The 22,342-nt window shown below is 41.2% G+C and overlaps 2 protein-coding genes across 2 annotated transcripts in view; both read left to right on the top strand.

Moving 5' to 3' along the window:
• The first annotated feature begins 1,354 nt into the window (after positions 1–1,354).
• LOC115818311 (uncharacterized) lies at positions 1,355–3,081 on the top strand. Its single transcript, XM_030781664.1, has 2 exons — positions 1,355–2,624; positions 2,996–3,081. Exons 1-2 carry the CDS (start codon positions 1,355–1,357, stop codon positions 3,079–3,081), a joined length of 1,356 nt encoding a protein of 451 aa, XP_030637524.1.
• Positions 3,082–3,274: 193 nt separating this feature from the next.
• Positions 3,275–22,342, top strand: part of LOC115818519 (plectin) — a 59,708-nt gene continuing 40,640 nt past the window's right edge. The window contains exon 1 of the mRNA XM_030781901.1: positions 3,275–4,019. Within this exon, the coding sequence (XP_030637761.1) occupies positions 3,368–4,019 (652 nt within the window). The 5' untranslated portion in view covers positions 3,275–3,367. The remainder of the gene's footprint in view (positions 4,020–22,342) is intronic.

Below are 22,342 nucleotides of genomic sequence, written 5' to 3'. Positions count from 1 at the left end.
TTGATCATCTATGATAAGAGTTGACCTTTTTTTATGGTATGGAAGAAACTAGGACATGCGGTAGAAGTAGTTAATACTAAAATATCAGAGTAGCTGACACAGCTCCCTTTAGTTTGAGAATGTTCTAAACATAAAGCATGACTCTCTGTTTGTTTATTCTTAGCAGATGTGGCTTAGTTCTGTTCAGAAAATTTGAGTGAGAGCTACTAGTGTCTTCACTTTTCTAGACTTTCTTTTTGGTCTTAACCCCAACAGATCATTGCTCTAGGTTTCAAAAAAAAGTATTTGTGAATTCTTAGCTCAATGATTTCTGGGTTAATCATTCCATATCTTCTGTGCCTTGGTTATCGTTTCTTGTTTTTAAAAGGATCAGTAAAGACACACCTCAGTACATATGATATTCTAATTTGAAATGTAGTAGTGAAACTGTGTTTGTAGAATACTAAGAATTAAAAATCCCTCATGGAGACTTGAGTTCTGTGTGTCTAAAGTATTTTCCTGTTACACAACATTAAATTTATAAATTAGCAGATTGAGGGTATGAAAAGAGTGGTGTTACTTCCCGGTGTAGGATACAAACCTGAAGGGTGTCTCCCATTTCTTGCTTAATCTCTTATTAACCAGCCTACTCTCCCCTACAGTATGAATGTCTTGCACTTGGGGGGGTGTGTATCTGCCTCTTACTTTCATCCCAGGGTTATGAGTGGGTGTTTCCTATTAGTCATTGTTGTGAGTTGTCTTAAGTACCACGGAAGTATGTTGCCAAGCAACGTTTTTTATTGTTTTAAAGAGTTTTCAAAAATTATTCTGCAAAAATTTGTTGTGGCTGTCACAGTTCGTATTTGCTAAGTCATTCTTGCCAAACACAACTGTTCACTGTCTCCCTGCTGAGCTTTATACCATTTCCTCTTTGCATGGTGAGAGAGGTAGGAGGGGCTGAGTAGAGCACAGTGTGCGCTCTCTCTCTCACTCTCTCTCTCTCTCACCCCCTCCTTCTGTCACTGTTGCTCTGCCAGTCCGAACTCTGTTCACTTTCAAGCAAGTCTTGCTAAAGGAGAGAACAGTTCTCCTTTGAGTTTGTTTTTGAAAGATACTTTTCTTTTTGAAGATATTGAGGAAGAACAGAACGAAGTAATCTCTGGAGGACTGAAAGACAGAGGAGACACATTACAGCAGGGAAGATTTATTCATACATTCTTTTTGATTGAATTGAGAGCACGTGGCAGCCGGCTTTGCCACTGGACCCATTCACAAGCAGAGCAGTGAGGTCATTCTGTAATTTGTTCTTCTTGTTGGCTGAGTTTTTCCACTCTTACTGTTTGTCAGACATAGTGAGACACACACAGAAAGCACAATGGTGGCTGGAATGGTGATGCCTCTAGACGACTTGAAGGCCATCTATGAGCGCCTTTTTCGGGATGGAGTTATGGTGGCCAAGAAAGACAAACGTCCTCAGACCAAGCACCCCGAAATCCCAGGGGTGAGAAACTTGCAGGTGATCAGAGCTATGGGCTCCCTGAAATCCAGAGGGTATGTGCGGGAGACATTTGCCTGGAGGCATTTCTACTGGTATCTCACCAATGAGGGAATTGTTTACTTGCGTGATTACCTGCATTTGCCCCCTGAGATTGTGCCTACTCCCTTACAGAGGGTACGGAGACCAGCTGCTACCTTGGCCATTGCCCACAGGGCTGCAAGGGTCCAAGCTGTGGCAGGTCCAACTTCATATGTTCCCAAGCCTGTTTCTAAGAGTGGTGCAGATAGCCAGGCGGCTCTCATGGAAAGGCAGGCATATCGTCATAAGAGAGTGGGAGCTTCAGAGGATGCAGTGTCATATGAGATGACACCACGGTTTAGAGGTCGACCAATACGAGCCGATAAATCCAAACCTGAAGAGTCATGGGAGTCCAGGGACCATGGTCAGTCCATCCTCCAGAATGGTCAAGATTTCCCAAAAGAAATGGAACAAAGCTGGAGGAGGGATAGGCCTTCACATCTGCCTCCACTTGGGGCATGTAGTGCTCATTCTACCCCAGATAAAAGTAAGCAAGAAAATGTCATAGCAAGTGGGCAGAGGGGAAGCATGCAGATGTCTCAAGATCAGAAAAATGATTCCCCTCGAAAGCCAAAGGCTACCTCAAATCTGCCAGCACAACTCACCGCTGTTGCTACAACAATAGGTGCAGTTGCTGCGCCTTCTGAGGCTTCTTCATCTATCAAAGCTGCTAAAGAAAAGCCCAAGAAGGAAGTATCTATGGAGATTTCTCAAAGTGCTTCCAAAACCTCTAAAGAAACTATCACCAATAAGCCAGCAAAGGATGTTGACCTGCCTCAGTCCCCTGAGGCCAAAATGGGAAAAACACTGAAAAAAATGGGATCTAAAACTGCACCAGAACCTGCAACTGAAGTTGGAGAAGCCAAAGGACTAAAAGATGACTCTAAAGCGGTGAAATTCAAATATGTCACTCAAATGGCCGAGATAGAATCTAGTGACGCAGATCTTTCTCAGTTGGGTCAGAAAAAGGCTAAAAAGCCCTTGAGTGTTGAGTTGAAGAATGTGTCCTTTGAAGACTCCTCACAGTTTGTCATTACAGGAGGACCACCCGCTTTATCTTCTGCTAAAGGTAAGACAGAGGGAATGACTCCCACAGAGCATGGGTTTGATAAAGTGGAAAAGACAAATGAGAAAAAGCTGTCACAACAAACAAATGCACAATCTCTGAGGGAACATGAGAGTAAAGTGATGTCAAAATTGACAGCAGAATCTGAAGTGCTTCAGACCGGGCCGTCAGCTCATGTCCAGCTGAATGATGATGTCACAGTGGTCTCCAGTGTCAAGGAGCCTCAAGAGCAGCAGGTAGCAGCTATTGAAAACATGATCCTTGCATCACCTATTGCACATGAGAAGAAAGAAACGGATCAAAAAGCCTTGGCCCCTACTGAGGTGAAGCAAGAAGTTAATGTGGCTAACATAGAACTTAAGCTCACTTCTCAGCCATCAGCATCAACTGCAGATGCAGACCCAAAACCGACTATCACCCACGAGAACATAGTGATGACAGAGCAAACAGCCAATCTTGAAATAACATCTATGCAACAAACATCAGCTAATTTGCCAACAGAATCTGTTGCAGATACTGAAGATAAATATGCAATAAAAATGAAATTTGATGACCCACTGAAGGTCACTGAAGTCAAAGGGAAAAAGCAGCTCTCTGCCTCAGGCCAGGAAATTTCTGCTCAGCAACCAGCTAGCCCACCTGCATCAGAAATCAAAGTGCCTGAGGTTAAGTCGTTTGCCCAGGTCACCATTAAGGATGACCTCTCTCAGTCTCCCAAACCAACACTGATAAATGACCCTTCAAAGATGCCTCCTGAAAAAATGTGTAGTGAGGAGGCCAGTTTGGCAACAGCTGTGCAGGCAAAGGCCCCCACACACAAAGGGGAGGTGGAGCCTGCTCAGCCCTCTGCTGAAAAAATGAAACGGGAGGTTCCCAAAGTAAAAACATCCTCCTCACAGAGACTAAGGGAAGCACCCGCAGCTCAAGCGTCAGCAGCAGCCTCTGCCGAGGCTAAGCAAGGGGAGGCTCCCAGTATTGCACAACACTCAACTGCTCCTCAAACAGAGCAGAGAGGAGAGAGGGAGAAAAGGATCTCCAATAACAAAGCCTTAGAACAGGCTGTCATCACTTGTCCTTTCCAAGAGGAGGTCTCCCTTGATTCAGAGACTGCGTCTGTGGACGAGACCACCATGAGGAAAAAAATTGTTGTGGTAGAGGAAGTAATTGAGGTACAACAGCTTGCCAGTCCTACTGCAACAGGCGGTCAATCTGTTGTTGCACCTCTGCCTGAAGTTGCGAGTGAAGAACTGGACTTGGACGTGTTAGAGGAGTTAGCCATAGAACGGGCCCTCCTGTCTGGGACAGCTGCATCTTATTTGCAGGGTGCTGGCCCGGAAGATGAATGGGACCACTCACTGGAGGAGCCGGAGGAGAAAACCTGGCCAAACTTTACTGAAGGTTTGAGACCATTCTAATTCCGTTTCCCCTTCTTCCTGTCCTGCAAGCATGATGTCATTGCTGTTGCGAGGGTTTTCTGTGTCTGTTGCTAGGGTTTCTCATGGTGTTTACAATGTGGGAGGTTCAAGGTAATTTGTGTGGTGTTGGCATGAGCAGTGTGGCCATTTACGTTTGCATGCTTTGGTGATCTGTGCTGGTTGAGTGATCTTCTCCACAGTGAGAGAGCCATAAAAAGGGGAGGAAAAAACTTTTTTTCGTCATTCATAGTTGTTGTAGCATAGTCTTTCAGTACAGAACAGAAGCATTTTGCATGTCATTTGCCAAAGTTTGCATTGTTCAGGGAATTCTTTTAAAACAAACAAACAAACAAACAGTGAGGATATTATGAGATCAGAAAACATCCAAACTTTGACTCAAATCTAAACTTGTGCATGACAACAGTATGTTTTTTTTTTTCTTTAAGGGAAGATTAAAACTCTCAGTTAACACTTTGATTCTGTTGTTCTTTTAAGCAGGTTTTACCCACAGGCATGGATCTAAACTGTTTGTTTCTCTTGGTATTCCATAAAATGATATTTGGCAGTGATTCATACTCCATCCACACCCAAAACATGAACATGTAAGAAACTGTCAGTTGTTCCATGCTGAATTGAAAACATGTTTTTCCCCCCAGTGTGCATTCCTTGCACTGTGATACTGACTAAGTTTTGATTCACTAAGTTTAGACTATAGTTACATTTCATTTTGTAAAGAAAAAGAGGAACTCTAGCGTAGACATAATAAGCAGTTTAGCAGCACAGCACATGGTTTCTGACTGTAAATGTGAATAACCTCCGGAGCTGTCTTTCATTCTCTCTCCCTCTCTCATGCCAGAAATGATACAATCCAGCTGTAATTCAGAGCATTGAGGAATGGTATTCAGCCCTACTCCTTATTTCTCCTTTGCACAGATGAGTTGTGAGATAATGGAGGACAGAATGAAAGATAGCGACAAACAGAGGGAGAGAGTGTTGTTTTCCTAGTAATCTTTGTCTGTGATACAGGAAGCCTGTATTATTGGCTGCGTCCTGTGGTCTTGTGGTCATTGGTTTCTTGTTTCCTTCCCCACACTCATAAGCAATGGTCTTGTACCCCTTTGTGTATTATGTAATGGAGCCTGCCAAAGATAAAGTTAACTGCCCAAAACACTATCACTGCCCTCCCACACTTTCTATCATTGCAGCAGAAAGCGCTGGAATGTGTGTCTGGTGTTGCTCTTTGAGCTGAGCCATGAATTGCCCCTCACATTTTTGGTGTTTTAATATTTAACATATATAATATTTAGCATTAAGTGCATTTTAATTCTGACTGGAGCTGTTGATGACTTAGCTGTTGATTACTTAGCTGGGATGACTAACAACAGGAGCTGATGTATTGCTATTGTTTAACATGAGTAACCACGGAACAATGTGATTTTTGTAGGCGATGTCCTTGTAATTAAATTGACAAAGGGTAGCAGCAGCTGACCATGCATCATGGGAGTTTCTTTGGCTTCACACATGGGACTTGTCCAGGTTAAGTTGAGAATATATGCAATTAATAAGCACCTAAAGCCATATTTAGAAAAGTGTTATGGTACAATACATGAGTCAGTTGGTTTGTTGTGCAGCAGCTCAGTAACTTGCTGCTGCCCCCTGCTGTTTATTACCCTTGGTCTGTACATTTTTATATTCATTCTCATCTGCTCCAGATCTCTCAAATTCAGCGTGGGTAGAGCCATATTGTCAGATGCAGACTAATGTTTTAGTTGAAAGAGCAAAAGATTACAGATTTCAGTTAAAAGAAGACAAGAAGAGTTACTTATGCCCATATTATTAGTCTCAAAACTGTAATAAAAGGGCAAAATATAAAAATATGTCCAAATTAGACAAAAACATACATCCAAATCAAGTGATAGTCTATGAATGGCCATCTTTATGTACTGGTCCATATGTGCAACTGACATACGTTTACTATGATAAGTAGCACAACTTAAGTTTTCAGTATATTTATCAGTGTCATAAAATTCAAAGTTTTGGTAATCCTTTCGAATCAGTAATCGTCTCCATTATTGTTCTGGGAACTCTTCATTACTACTGTGTGACAACTTTGATTTCTGGACAAAACCTACAGATGATGTTCACTCTGACGTAGAAGTCCCAAATCAGTGAGTAAGAATGCCCACACAGAAGCCTGAGAAAGTGTTTACTTCATCATATTTCACAAGTGCCATTTTGTTTTTCTCTGTCTCTGGCTCATCTGTGCATTCCTGTTTATTTGTATAATTGCTGCAATAACCATCATGGTCTGACTTTCTCCTTTTTTCTTGAAAGCCACATGATTGCACTGATGTGTATGACTCATTCTGGACTGGATTCCGACAGACAAACGTGAATGTGACCCTTCAGAAGTTAAATAAAAACTTTGTGCCATGTTAGACACTTACTATCAATAGCTTGTGTTCTGGCTTCCCAGAACCTGTGTTGTAGGCAGTAAATTTGGCCTGTCGTGCTCATAACAGAGTTAGATAGCCTGTCTTGTCCAGTCAGTGTCCTCACATGCTCTAAGATGGGAGCCCAAGGGGTGGAGGGAACTCAGCCGCTCTGATATTTCTCATGAGATTATGGCTTGGAAAGACCATTGTCCTCTGTCTGTGGGAGAAAAGATGGCTATGACATCCGCAGTGGAGTTGATGGTTTCCAAACACATGGGTCTTAGTACTCAAGAGTTGACATACAATTCAAGACGTCCGTAAACACTTGATACTGCCACAAGATGGACTCCTGGACAGGGATTTAAGACAAATTCTCTTTTTATTGTATTCTGGGTCAAGAATCTCTATACAGAATGTAGTTTAGTCTAATCTTTATGTGAGAAACCAGTCTTAAGTTGAGAGAAAAAGAAAAAAATAATAAGGTAGATGCTTGAGTCAGATTGTTTGATCTTGTTTAAGATTACACTTACTCTTCTGCAGCGTTCTCTTCCAGTGTCTGTGCCCAATGCGTTTTAATTTTCTCTAACTCTCTAAAGCACGTGGCACTCAGATTTGGCTCACGGAGAGGAAGAGTAATGGGAAACAGTTGCTTAAACCAGTTTTAAAAATTAAAAAGTGAAATGACCATGGGCTGCTGTGGGGCACAGGGAGGTGACAAGCATTTGCAGTAATGGTAAAATAAACTCTGTTTCAGTCATGAAATAAACACAGGAAACTGGTACCCTATGCTTCTGGTCGAAAATTGCCCCCTGGGATGTGCTGTAACTTGTTCAGCCCAAATATTTGCTGCTATTTTATCACAGATAAATGCATTTTCTCATATCGTACCAAAGCTGTGTGGCAATAAAAATAAAGTGCGGTGTTTGAACTGGAGAACAGCTGTCACTGACAGAGTTAAGCTGATAGTTGATTGAAGATGGAGTGCTCTTCAGCTGGCTCTATCATCTGTCCTCCCCTACAGACCAGGGGACTTTGAAACGCTTAAGGAGAGTATTACGTACTTGTCTCACCCTGTTTGGCTACATTAAACAAACATACTTTACTTATTACTTCCCTCAGGGAGGAATCTGATGACGAACAAGAGTTAAGTTATGCTCTTACATCTCCGCGACACTCCATTCTTTCCTCAGAAATGCTTTTGTCACATACATTGTTTCATCATCATGCCTTTGTTACTTACGTTTAATTGGTTCAGTTATATGTGGATAGTCATCTTTTTTTTCCCAACTAACCTATTTTAACCTTACAAGAAGGGAAGGTCGTTGATACTTCGGTCTATTTTTATTTCACTGAGTGCCCCTTTAAGAGGGAATTGAGCGATGCTATTTGATAAAAGCTCATTGAAATTTTAAAAATAGTTACGACCTGAATTAACATCTTCCAGTAAAGTGTTGAAGTTCTCCCATTTGATCACATTTTTGTGAGTAGTGTAAACAAGATTGACAGTGTTATTATGAAACTGGATATTCTGTTTGCACTGTACTTCACCGAGTCATGCGTGCTTTTATGTGCGTGGCAATGTAAAACATTCTATATATAGGGGTTGTTGTGCACCGTGGGGGGTCCCTGAAGAATCAGGACACCATAAGTGAGGGAATCTAGGACTGCCAGTCATGTATGGCATCCTAGCTTTACATCTCTCACCAACGGTAAAAATGTGCCCCAGAGCGTCAAAGGTTAAATTTGGTATTCCGTACGCGTGACTGACCATCAAATGTCTCCCCTTTTATATCAAACGATAAGGACTCTTGGTTCCAACGTTGGGCGGTACATCACATCATGTTGTGTGTTTTTCCTCCTGGTAAATGATTGCTTAGTTCTTTTGAAAAATAGTATGGATATCATTACTGTAGTTGTTTAGTAATGGTTGAGGCTGAGTGAGTTACCTGTAGATATGCTGAGGTTTGTGCTCTATGTACAGAATGTACCTTCATCGGTCCAACATTTTGTTGTGAACTGGGTAAGATATTTTTAGACTTGTCATTGACACTGGTGGACATGTTTGATATCTGTCTCTATCAAGTAAAAATTAGACCAAGTACTCCGAAAAACTTGTCACTAATCACTTGGAAAGGTGTTTGATTTTCTGGAAAGGTGCTTGATCTTCTTCCACCTTAATTATAATCCTCTTTGCCATGTCAGAGTGACTCATACAACACTTTTGTCCTTGGTGCAGTGGGAAGAACAGTGTGTGTGTGTGTGTGTGTGTGTGTGTGTGTGTGTGTGTATGAAAGAGATATCTCTGATACAGCTGGGATCTCTGACATAATCCTACAGAATAGCTTGCTATCGTCATCATAGAGCAGACTCTCTCAGGTCTTCTCAAGCCAAATAGACGCCACAGTGCTTTCATCAGCTTCTAACTGCGCCAGAGAGAACAACTTACCATGCTTGATATTTATATCCTCCAAAAGCTCTAAAACCCCCTTGTCCACCCCTCTAGACCCCCTCCCATTCCCCTTTGCTCTCCTCTTCCCCTCCTCCCCCACTTTGCGAAGCCAGTGGGGAGTGGGCTGACATATCCAAGCAGCAGGCACAAGCTGTCAAAATTGAGAAGGGGGAGAAACGGGGCACACACAGACCAAACAAACTGGAGTCTCTTCCTTTTACATTTCATTTCCCTGTTTCTGCTCTCTTCTTTGTCTTCTTCTTCCTCTGGTCCTCCAGCTAGATGAAGATAATACCTGGTAGGTCAATTGTGCTGCTCACTGATTGTTGTCTGACTTTGTCTATGTGCCTGTGTGTCTGTGTGTGTGTGTGTGTGTATTTGGCAAACATACTGTGTGAAATGTTGTTGTGGTTCAGAGAGGAGGGGAAACGCTTCACACATACACATACACACTCACAGACCCAAAGATGTGACCTTTAACAGCCCAAGTTGAAATTCTATTCCATTTTTAGACCTGTTCAGAGTGGAGTTGACTTAAATTATATTTGCTATTTGGCGTTACTTTGTTGGTGTATTTCTTTATGTGATGCTACTGTTTGTGCCTGTAAACCTCCCCCCATCTGGATCCGACACCGATACGGAAGAGCCGACCCTGTTTATCAGATGTGACAGACTCTTTCAGTCACACCACAGGAGGTAGTCAGGTTGAAAAGGGAGCTGAGTTTTACGGGTGTCTCCTTTCTTTATTTGTGAAAGCACTAACAATGATTCCACCTGTTTTGACTTGAGACATGCACCTCTTGCTCTGGTCTGTCTCTCTTGACGGTATGTGTTTGATGTTAGACCCGCTGGCACAGGAGAGCAGCTTTCTGCTCGTTGGGTGACAACAGTGCATTCTGATTGTGTAATGGTACAAACTATTTATTCGAGCTCAATCTAAGTAATATATACAGTTAAATGTCAGTATCAACAAATGAAGCAAGCAGCATGTCCATAATAGTACATTAAGAAAGAGAAACAGAAAACAGCTATAAATACAGATACTGTAATTGGCTGAAAATTGCCAATGATTACTTTTGTCTTTCTTCTGTCAGGGTAGGGCTTTCACATGTTAATTCTTTACATTCCATTCTGACTACCTCTAAATAATGTAATCCTCTGGATGAGCTTGTTCTGGTCCTGTTTTGTCCCACAGGTTTATTGCATAGAAAAGACGGTCCATTTCATTTTGCTGCACAGCTTTTGCTTGTATGGTTGCCTTGTCTGAACGCTCTAGAGTGTTACAGACAAGATTTGAGATTACTGCAGCAAATGGGGGTAGGAAAGGCAATATACAAGGAGTGAATAGTGACAGACACATGTTTGTGGACAGTTAGGATGAGGGGAGGAGCATACATTCAAGTCACATAATGATCTTTAGAGAGAAGCTGCTTGAGGAACATACAAGTGTTTATATATTGTTTTCATTCACTCATTGTCTTACAGAGAAGGACAGAGCCAAAAAGAGGGTCGGGAATGTGTGTAAAGGTTGAGGGAGTGGGTGCCGAAGGGTATATCGCCTTAGGCAGAAGAAAGAGAGCGTAAGAGAGTAAATGCTTTGCCTGTTTTGTTAACTCTCTGACTACGTTCGCTGTGTGTGAGAGGTTAGAGATTGAGTCTTTTTTAAAAAGTCTGGTCCCACCCCCCCCCGTCTCTCGGACACACCCACACCACCCTGCTCCCCTTTCACCCCCACGCCCTCCCACCTGTCACTGCTGTCCGGCTTGTCCCAACTGTGGTCCTAATGCTGACAAGCCCCCCAGGAACCACTTTCCCCACCCTGGTGGTTTTGGGGCACATAATCACTTTGGTAGCAGTCTGGCGCTTGAGGAAACGCAGGAGACAAGGTGAGAGTTTAAAAAGCCAAACAAAAACTTTTTGTGGAAGCAGTTTCTGCAGTGTGTCATTTTATACCAGGCTCTGAGAGTTGCTAGCAGTTAGCATGTCTCCTTACTCTGTGTCTGTCTTTCTCCTCTGTACGTCCTCTCTTCTCTGTTTGTATATATTTCCCATTCACTCACACTGCCATTCCTTGCCAGCACAGTGGGAAGGGAGGTTAACCTTGTAAGTGCTGCTTTTGGATTCTGCTTGTGGGTGTGTCTGCTGATATTCCTCGCAGAGCTCCATCACCTTTCTAGCATGTGATTAACTGTCACCTGAATATGACTTTTGAAGGACAGAGTATCTAGAACTGTCTACAGTTTTATAGCTTCATTTTCCTTGGCATTCTTAAATTTACTCTAACTGAATGACGTGCACCTTTTGGTTTGTACATATTCTCTTATTTGAATCTGTAATCTACCTTGATCTCTGTTGTTTTTTGCATTTTCCCAAAAATGTCAATCATTTTAATACTCTTTCCATTTTATACAATCTATGTTCACCACACCGAACTTTCGTCTGTGTAATGTGAGCGTTAGATGAAGTGATAATGAGAAACTGTAAATTTTGAAGTTAGACATCTCTATTCCGCACGGCTGGAGACTGGCAGACGTTCATGCCTGTGCTACGTATCTGAAATTACTGACCTTTCTCTGCAGCAATAAGCTTAAGTCTCATTAAACCCTGGCTGTGCAGGAGGGCAGACCTCTCTCAGTTGGCGTTGGTTTGTGTTGTTACTGCGCACACAGACACGCACACGAACACACACACACACACACACACACACACACACACAGAGAGAGAGAGAGAGAGAGGGGGAGAGAGAGAGAGAGAGAGAGACCTAGCACCCAGGACCCTTGTGACTGTATCAGGATGTTGTGGACTGGCAGTCACGTTGCTATGGATTGGTTATGGTTGGCAAGCCCTTCACTGGTGTTTGCTTTTCTGCATGTCTGTTAGATAGGGAGAGACAGAGAGAGACAGAGGGAGAGGGAGAGAGAGAGAGGAAGAAAGAAAGAAAGAAAGAGACATCAATTTGACAAGCAAGGTGTTGTCTCCATGGGTGTGGTTAATTATTAATGGAATGCAATTCTTCTTGCTTTGATTTTTTCAGAGAGAAAGAGGCCATCTCAGCCAAGAGCAGGAAAGCAGTTCAAACTGACAGCTGACAGATACTTCAGAGTTGATGTAGACAGGCACCCACAGGTGTCTTTGCTTTTGATGTAGACCATTATTTCCTTTGTGGAGAGCAAAGTGACTTTGTTGCCTCTTATGTTGATATTAAATCGATACAGTTCTTTTAATATTTATGTTTTAATATTTTTATATATACCAAGTCAAGGGACAGAGCTGGATGAAAAGTAAGTCACAACCAACTGAGGGCTTATTCTTTTAATCAAGTCACATCATATCTAGGATTGATGTGGCTGCTCCTTGGCATGGATATTGTTCCAGTTTAATACCAATTCTTATTTTATCGAGCTGAAAAGCTATGGATATGTTGCCTAATCTGATTTATGGTTATCCCGTGTATACACAGACCTTTGGAAATTAGTGACAGCTTGCTTCTTTCACTGATGCTACTTTTTCATTGGCTCTCTTATTTCCTCTTGTGCACAGATAAGTACTCGCGCATGTTCCTTGCTCCTCAGGAGTTTATAAATGCTGCTACGTTGAGTACCATTCATTTAGCTCTCTTAAGGAATAAGCCTAAAGAAAGCCTAGGCAAATGGTTACAGACAGGCCCAAAAAACAAAATGCTACTGGACCGTTCAGTTTAACGAGGTCACAAGAGAAGTTACAGAGAAGAGGCCTGTCTAACTTAAATCATTTTCATACCAGTATGACATTTCCTCAAGAGGTGCATTCTGCCTCATACCTTTTCGTTAACTGGGACGGTACAAGCCTGAGTAAAAACCTTTTTCATTCTTCACCCACCCTCCCTCACAGGTGCATTCCAAATCTGAACTTTCCCCTTTGCTTTGGTATTTATTTGGCCTGACCCACAGCAACCATTTGTACCGTACACACTTGTCTGGATGAGATATCGTAATTTCTCTCATTTTTATGTTAACACAGACGTAAATGAGGTGTTTGTCACTTTGACAGCCTAAAGTTTTTCTTTTTCCAGATAAGCCAGTACAAGTCATTCAGTGAGAGTAGTCGCATTCCCTTCAGCAAAGAACAACACGACTGACATAGCCCAGTGTCACCACAACTTTGACTAGCAAATAGAATCAGCAGCTTCAAATGACAAAGTGAATCCACATAAACTCTGATCTACTGTAAATGCTGTTAAGTTAATCCAGTGGAGGGTGGTATGTTGTGTGACTCGACCTCTTTGTATTTCCTGGAAACAGTCAAAACACTCTCCAGTGTTTTTTTTTTCTCTATTACATTTGTGGCCTCAGGTTTTGTGGAGTCTTGAGCAATGGGCCTCTGAAGTACTTTTTTCACTCAGCAGTCCTAATTGTAAATTCTCACTGCTGGAGAGAATGTTATACATGATGGAAGGTTCCAGAAAGTTCCATGAACCAGGTACACAGGGGAGAACGAAACTGGCTCGTTCTGTGAGGATGACTTTTGGTTTTGGATGCTACTCACTGTCCTCATGGGTGGTTGAGAGGGCATAGAGATTAGCTCAGCCCATTGGAGAGGGAAGTGCTAAGCTTGGTCATTATGGCTGCCAGGGGACCGTCCACTGATGCTTAGGCTTATTTATGGCTTTTACAGGGACCATAGACACATTTGCTCCAGCACTGGAGTTTATTTTTATCATCTAGTTCTAACCAGGGGATTTCTTAACACTCCCACCCTGTGGTACACGTCAAACTGTTTACATGACACTGTTTAACTGAAAACACTATTCTACGGAAAACATTATCTGAAAACACTTTTCAGAGAGGTCAGAAACGTCCTTAATTTACCGAGAAAGGAGAACCTCTCAAATGAATCCGAGTGAAGACTCAAGCCAATGATCACAGCCTTATTCTTAGCGGCATCTGGGACTTTTCTTTAAATGAACACTCAAGGGAAGTTGTTAGATAATTACTGGCTGCTTTTACATGTGCTTCAGGACCAAATAAGGCTCATCCTCTTTTATTCATGGCCTGCGATCAGTGACTATGTCTGCATATAAAAACCCTTATGTGTCACAACAAGCACATTCTTCTGCTAAGAATATAAAAAATGTTGCTGACGTGTGAAATAATAAAATACGTTCATGTGCAGTTTAGTTGCTGAGGATATGAAACAGGGGTGAATCTTTAATGTGTTTTCTGTTCTTTTTTTCCTTTTAGTTTATTTGTTTGTTTGTTTGTTTCTTTCTTTCTTTCTTTCTTTCTTGCAGTTATTGCCAAGAATCAGTTTCATCCCCTTGTACTATATAACAGTCATGTTGCCACAGTTCAGCTGCTTAATACTGATGAAGTATGACACAGCCTTGCCCTCTAGCAACAAGTATTGGAGACTTTTTCATTCATTACTTGCCAAATTTTGCCCCCGTTTCAGCCCTAAATGAACTAATACACACACATCCATACACAACCATGACCTCAGTCAGTTCTGTTTGGCTATATCATCTTTAAATGAGAATGAATTTTATCCCGTGATTTATAAATTTATAAGTCAGAAATTGTGCCCCTCAGTTCAGATTCAAGAAATCAATATGCCACCTAGGGTTAACGAACAAGTTTTAAATGAAGCTCTTTCTTAGTTCTCTCTCAGTGAGACCTTTTTAATTGTATAAAATTTGTACAGCACAGATTTATGCAATACTTGGGTAGGGACTGAGTATCCAGGCCACTGATGTGAGTGGGTCATTGGAGGAAAGGACAGTCCAATGAAAAAGGATACGTCTCAGATTCAAATAGACAGATCCTTCTCCTTTTGCCAAGCTTCACATAGGGCCTTACATAAATCAGCTGGTTGTCGGGTTGAAGGACATGTGCGTGTGTGTATGAGTGGGTGAGAGTGCGGAACAAACAGCCTTAGCTCTTTACGTTCACCCCTGCTTTTACGATGTCAGATGTCAGATGTCAGATGTCAGAGCCCTCATTCATATTGGGCCATACATGTTAAGTAAGAACATAAGAACTAATTTTGTGTAGTTGTGTGTGTGTGTGTGTGTGTGTGTGTGTGTGTGTGTGTGTGTGTGTGTGTGATTCATGTCTCATGATATCTGTGGGGTGTTTTACTGTGAATTGTTCTGTATCTCAGAGCCTTGGGCATAGCTACCTCAGACAAGTCTGTTCACAGTAACTGTTGCCTCATGTGAAAATATGCAACGTGTAACAATAACAGACCCATTAAACAAGTTGTCAGATGCCGTTTCCTCGAGCGTTGCAAAAAAAAAAAAAAAATCATTAAAACCTTGATTCATTGGTAGTATTATAAAAGTATTAAACACGTATATAACATACAGAAGTAAAGGCTAAAACAAAAACTGATTTACAGTTTACATTTCCTGTTGTTCGGTTATGCAGACTGCTCACACTGATTTGCATGGTCATTCCATGACTTACAAAGCAAAGTATTGTTTCTACATAGGTTATTATATTATATTTTATCTTATTTGGTGCAGAGAAGAAAAAAAAAGTCCATTTTACACATTACAGAGTCAGTGGATTTTCAAGTGGCAATATATTGAATGTATTTCTAGTTTAATATTTTGAGAAGGTATTTCTAGTATATTTTATTATCATTATTTAAATAGAAAAGATTTTTTCTCTGTTCTGTGACAGGAAGGGCTGTGCTGTTTGAGTGATAATAAAGTATGGTGGGTTTGGCTTTCGTTTTGCACAGCAAGTTGCAATGCTAAGCAACTGCATCTCTCGTTCTCTCTCTGCGTGACACTGCGTGCTGACACTTGCGTACAGCTATAACTTGGGGGGTAAAAAAATAGGGTATGGAATCGAGGAATACCGAAGTCCCAGCTGGAACTTCAGCACTGTATGGGTCGTGCATTCTTGAAACTGTTTGTCAAGGAAAGAATTATTTAAATGAGATGAGATGTGGAGAGAAAAGCGACTATTTGTACGGCAAAATGTGTTGTGCAGGTGAGTACCCGACTCCATATATGGTCATGGGGTGGGGTTTAGACAAGTAGGTGTTCACCAGGGGATACGTAATGATTGACGGCAAAACACTATTCATTAATCCCATTAATGACATAACAAATTAATGTCCGCCATGATGGATCACAACCTAGTCCCAACAACGCAACGTTTACGTTGTGTTATCTTCGCTGTAGGCTGTATAAACTCGCCGTAGCTGTCGATTTGAAAGTTTTATGTCCATAATCTTGTACAGTTTCATCTTGGGAACAGTTTACTTTTGTATAAAGAAATTAAACGCTACCCAAATCACACTTATGCGACGAACTATATGTCATTCTTTGGTGTCAGAATTTTTAAGTGTACCTTTTCTTGCACGACCTGTGCACACTATGTGTTTGTTTGTTTGATTGTTTGTTTATTTTCGTGGCCTGCTGAAATTAATGAGCGCTTGTCCGTCTTTGTGACACAGAAAGAGGTTGATTAATGAGAGGAGCTTTATTAATGATTACATGTCCTCTGCCTAACCAGGTATCTTTAATTGGTACAAAACAGGGATTTATTTTCTCGCAGTTTTTGTTACTTTTGTTACTGTCACACCCTTTACTCTTGGGGAACTTCCGAAATGCGATTCTAGCTTACATGGAACTGATGCAGCTTATTCTGCGGAGGAGAAGAAAAATGGTGTTCCTCATCGAAATTGCTCCCACAGAGAATTTGGTTGGCTGTCTGGTCATTCTACAGTACGCGTTACTCTGTAAAGAGTGCGCTAAGCGGGGTGTGTAACTCCCTATATTCAGGGCAAAAGGCAGCTTTATTGCTCTTTCAGGGATACAGCTGGTAAACTGATAGTGGACAGGCAAATTATGCGTAGGTGTTGTGTATTGGGTGTCGTAGTTCGCAGCTAATTATTTCTTGTGAATTGTGGCGTTGTTAATGATTTACAATAGAGGTTTCTAGAACAATGTCAATAACCCTTTTCCGTTATACGTGACTGAGAAAGCCAGTTATAAAGAGAAATAACAGTTTGGTTCCTCAAGATTTATTTCAAAATATTGGTATAAATCAAATAGATTTCAAACTGGCGCAAAATGTTTATGTTTTCAGTTCAAATGACTCTGTTGACAAGTGTTTTTATCTTAGTTACATTCACTGTAAAATACAAAGACACACGGTAATTTCCTTTTTTCCCTCATTTCAAAAGTTCTGGACAATAATCTTTTGGTTGCTGCTTCTCAGATCACGCTATGTTTTGTCGCCATCTAGTGTTTGACTACTGTCACGCCCCCCCCCCCCCCCCCCCCCCCCAAAAAAAAAAATTAAAATAAAAAATAAAACAAAAGAGAACAGTACATCATTATTTTATTCTCACTGTTGGGTTGCTCCAACACGTTTTCTATTGCATTTTGGGTCTGCTGAATTGCAGACTTGGAGTAGTCTACCTGATTTGACACACATAGGCCACAAAAACCATTAGAATGAGAGGGAGAGTAAGACGTGTTGGGGCCTCGCTCCTAAGAAATCAGTCAGTCATCCAAGATTTGCAGTCCAAACCCTAAAAATACAGACATGAGTAAGACTGTGTGCTCCGCTGCTGCTGCTGCAGTCGCTACTGACTGTTTGGGTTTGTCACTATAGCAACTCTTCTCACATTTTCCTTTTCCAAGTAGTCGAGCATGAATCTCTGTTACACCGAAAAGAGATATCAAGCACTGTTATTTCAGCACACACAAAGGTAGTGGGAAGGGCATCAAATTTGATGTCCTGAGGAAAAGATATGGGGGAAAAGAAACAAAGAGCAGACAATTACACCAGCTGTAATAATGACGACCAAGTAATCATTTTAAATAACAAAACACATATTCACTGTCATTACTCAGTCCATAAGCAATATAGATTTAACTGGAATCTACAAGTCCACGTGAACAAATAAAGTAGATCTAATCTGTAAACTTCTCTAAGTGGGAGTTTGTTCCTCTAATATATTAATAGCTGCATTTGGGTCTGAAGAAGGTCAGAGCAGTCGTATGTTATTTTCTTTTTCTGCTGAAATGGCATACAGTCCTCTGCGTGGGGACCCTCCTGTCTCATTTAAATCGCTCGGTTTAGCGGGACTTGGGTTCTGCCGTCATTTACAGCAAAGGAAATCTTGCAGTTATTTTCTTGGTGAAGAACCTTGAAAGATACTGGTGTTTAGATTTCCCCCACTCATTATCATAGACAGGAGCCACATATCTGTTGAAATCTGTTTTTTTTTTTTTTTTTTCTTGTTTGTTTGTTTGTTTTTCTAAATAAGGGCCACTGAGGATCAGTTTTCTTTTGTTTTCATTTTTAAAGAGCTCGGTTGCTTTGTGCTTTTTGTGTTAAATTTGCGTGTCCTTAAATTAGAGAAAAGACAGGGATGCTGAAGCGCTGATAGCAGTGAGGCAGAATAAAGACTTTCTGAGGGAGTCAGGCCACAGCAACAAGCCAGATTTTTACACATACACATCATTAAAACAAACAAAACAACAACAAAAAAAAATCAATAAAACTTTCAAAATCTTAGTGATAGAATTCTAGCAGCTGGCCAAGATATGTACTAGCCAAACCATACTCAGACACAGTGCCATTATTTTCAGTTGAGGGTGCTGATTGCTAGAATTATGAAATTCAGGCTTCACGACTTGTGGAATCCGTCAAACCTCCATCAAACCCATCATGGGGAACATTAAAACAAAGATTTTCTTAATAGCACATTATAGATATTTGTGTAATACATTGTATAAGGAGTATTTGTGTCAGTCGGATTTATTAGAAAAATGCTTTTCTCTCTACTGTGTCCTCTGTGGGAGAGACAGAAGTCTCTGTTTTGTTCATATAAAAGAGACCAGGGTGTGTCTGTGTTGGATGCAGGCTGGAGCAGGGCTTAGCTGTTCTGAGAATATGCCTCAGTTCTTCTTCACCCCTTTTTTTATTAACATTCCTCTACCTCCAGGCCCGGTGGGCAGCCCTCCACATGCTAGTACATCCAGCATGCCTGGGCAACTGGAGAGAGAGAGAGAGAGAGATAGGGGGAGGGAGACAGGGAGAGGAAGAGGAGATACACCCCACACAAGAATGCGAGGTGTGACCACCTCTCCATCACTCTGCTCATCCCATAGACTCAAGGCCAGCCAAAGAACCTTAGAGGCACATTCTGTCTCTTTCTTAGTTTGTTTTGTCTTCCTTTAGGATAACTGTTTTTTTTCAGTGATTCGTTACTTGGTCACAAGACTTAAAACATTGCCATGGGTCTGAAAACCTTGAGTTATTATTTTTGGTGCCAACACTATCAGATATAGTTAAAAAAAAAAAAAAAAGCAGCAATGTTGTGTTATTATCCACTCAGGGTGATTACTGACATCAGTTCTCTCTTGCTCTATTGGTATCTGGTCTAGCTGCTCCAGTGAAAAATTCATTATTGTCTTTTCAACGTCTTTGTGCAGGATTTATTATGGGCTCCAAAACCAAACATTTTTTAATTCAGAAAAGTAAGTACACTATCTCTGAACTAATGTGAAAGTGGTCTTCCTGAGAGCATAGTTAACTTCAGTGAATAATGATAGAGTACATACATATAGACTTACCTGAAAAAAAATGCCTAACACTCTGAAGAGCTAGGAAAGGACTTTTGCATAATCACCGTGCACATAGTAATGTTTAATGTGTAGTTTGTGCAAAATAGAAGTAAAATGTTCTGATGTTTCAGTGAGCCACAAACAAACAGTTAGCTAACATTAGCTCTATGAGCTGATATTTTGCTGCAAAACTTCCGTTTTAATGAATTTGAATATTTGTTTGTGAGTAACCAGGAACAGATGTTTACAGGGCAGGGCAAAGCTTTACAGATCAGTTACAGCAGTATTAATATCTAGGAGAGCAGCAAGGAATGTCTCTCTCTCTCTCTGTATGTGTGTGTGTGTGTCTGTCTGTCTGTTTGTGTGGGGATGTCCCCCTCTTTCCAACTCGAGCTGTGATGTGACTTACCCCGGCAGTCTTTGGGACTTTCTACTGAAAATATTTCATTAGATACGTGAAAGCATGGTTTGAGTGAAGATACCATACCAACCATCTTGATTTAGGGAAGCCCAGAGAGAATGGGATACTAAGCGCTTGTATGCTATGTAATGTGACGACTGTTCCATGTGTTCCCATGAGTAGCCTGCTCCACACTGACTGGATACAGTTACTTTCAAATTCTTGCCGTTGTAATACAGACCTGTGCTATTTCACAAGTGCTAGTAAAGATGAATTGGGATGAGAGGCTCACCCAGGAGTAGAATGACTTGGTGTCAAAGTTGACATGTACATAAGAACTGCCTTTATTGTCACCTAAATGAAAATGTAAAGAAAACATGTAGATTTGTACAGAGCTACACAAGGTCAACACTGAATGACTCTTATCTGACTCTCTTGTCTCCTCTTTTGGAGATTAAAGTAAAAACTTTTGGTTCTAAACAAGAGCTTAGCCTAGTCTTGGCTGTCTTTTAAGCTGTATTTTAAATGAATATTTTCTATTATAGGAGCATGAAGTGCAGGATTTTGCTAAATTTGAATACATAAAGTCAGTGCTTGTTGTTTTTGTAAGAAAGTAAATGTCAAGGCTCCTGTGTATGAAATATTATTCCTTTACGAGATTATGACCCTTGTTGAATGATTCTGTGATATTCTCTTTGCTTTGAGTTATGAATACAGAAGAATGGATTATACATTTAATGTAATTCTTTCTGTCATACGTACATAGCAATGTTTACGTGTTTGTTAAGTAAGGTATAAAGGAGTGCTATCAAGGCTGAGATCAGAATTAGAAGGATTAAGTCTGTCAGAATCTCAGTTAAAAGAAATCTTCAGTGATAGGTACTAGTGGAGTATTTGTATATTCAGTTAATGATACACCCTCTCTATTTGGCCATATCTCTTTTGGATTTCTTAACTCCTCCTTAATTCCTTTACTTGTAAAGACACATGCACTGTAAATATTAAGCCATTATTTGAGGCGTGTCACTCCACTTTTGAGCAAAGCAAGCAAAGCAAAATAAGTACCCTCGAACGCACTCAAATTTCTCTCTCTCTCTCTCTCTCTCTCTCTCTCTCTCTCTCTCTCTCTCTCTCTCTCTCTCTCTTTCTTTCTATCTCTCTTTCTCATTGCCAAGTTTGTTCCGTCACTCTTATTTACAGATATCAAGCCTGAACAGGTAGTGTAACTAACTGCACATCATAAGGCCACTTCTTCTGCTCTCCTTTTATAAATTGAACTGAATACGCATTGGTTTAACTCACATTAGCTGTAATGATAGAGTTGTCACACCAGTCTACCCACTGACTCACTGATGGATAAACTTAGCTATGTAATCTTTCCTCTCTCAGTGCATGTACAATGGAACTGAATATAATCAGACATGTCATGGAACTGTTGAGAGGTTTTAGAGCTTCCTGTGATCAGTCATTTTGACTTACTTTAGCTGTCAACCTCTTGAGGACAGTTATATGACGTCCTGTCCCATCCTCTGTGATGCCAAGTCATATCTTGACTGGTGTTTAGTTTAGTTACAGATGTCTGAGGATGATTCTTACCTTACCAGCATGTGGCTGCCTGAGTGGCCCATCCCTGTGTCTCCCACACCCTTCCTGAATATGTACTGACTAATCCTTAGTCATATCATGGAATCTGATGAACTGCTTGGACATGGTTATGTGTGGGGGGGAGTGGGTGTGTGTGTGTGGGTGTGGGTGTGGGTGGAGGGTGAGGTGGAGAGGTTGTTTCTGTGCCATGTTGTTGTGGTGATGTCTGGTACGGTGAGAATATGAATAAAAAAGATAAGAATTCATGTAACGGAAAATTTCAACTTTATTGGGACTTGTGCCTGTTGCCACTTGGGAAAACCAATGGCGACATCAAACTGAACATGTCAGGATTAGGCTTATGGTACTTACTCTGTAGTCACAATAAAACAGGTCATAATAAAAGAAGTCAATGCAAGGGACAAACTTAAATGAAAGAGAACTGAGAAGGAGAAGAGTGTGTGTGTGTGTGTGAGAGTGTGCGCGTGCGTGTGCGTGCGCGCACGCGAGTGTGCACGTGTATGTATGTATTTGTGTAGGAGGTGAGTATTGTGTGGTGTACCTACACCTTGCACAGTGCCCCTCCCAGTCCCTCCCCTTTCCTTCACTTCAGCCACACCAACATGACAAGGCAGAGGCAAGGGGTGGGGCTAAGCCTAACCCACAATGTCCTCCAAACTCACAGTCACAGAACACACACATCAGTACACGGACAGGCCTAGACTCTGTAGCCTGCAGGCATCATTTATGGTGAAAAGAAGAGAAGGGAAAAAAGAGAAATAGCAACAAGACAGCAAAAAGAGGCAGGGCTCAACTAAACGAGAAGAAGAGAGAGTTAGAAAGAGACAGAGAAAGAGCGCTCGAC

Source organism: Chanos chanos, chromosome 8 (genome assembly GCF_902362185.1).
Source record: "Chanos chanos chromosome 8, fChaCha1.1, whole genome shotgun sequence".
Taxonomy (NCBI): Eukaryota; Metazoa; Chordata; class Actinopteri; order Gonorynchiformes; family Chanidae; genus Chanos; species Chanos chanos.
Note: the sequence above shows the minus strand (reverse complement) of the source record. Positions and strands in the feature narration are given on the sequence as shown.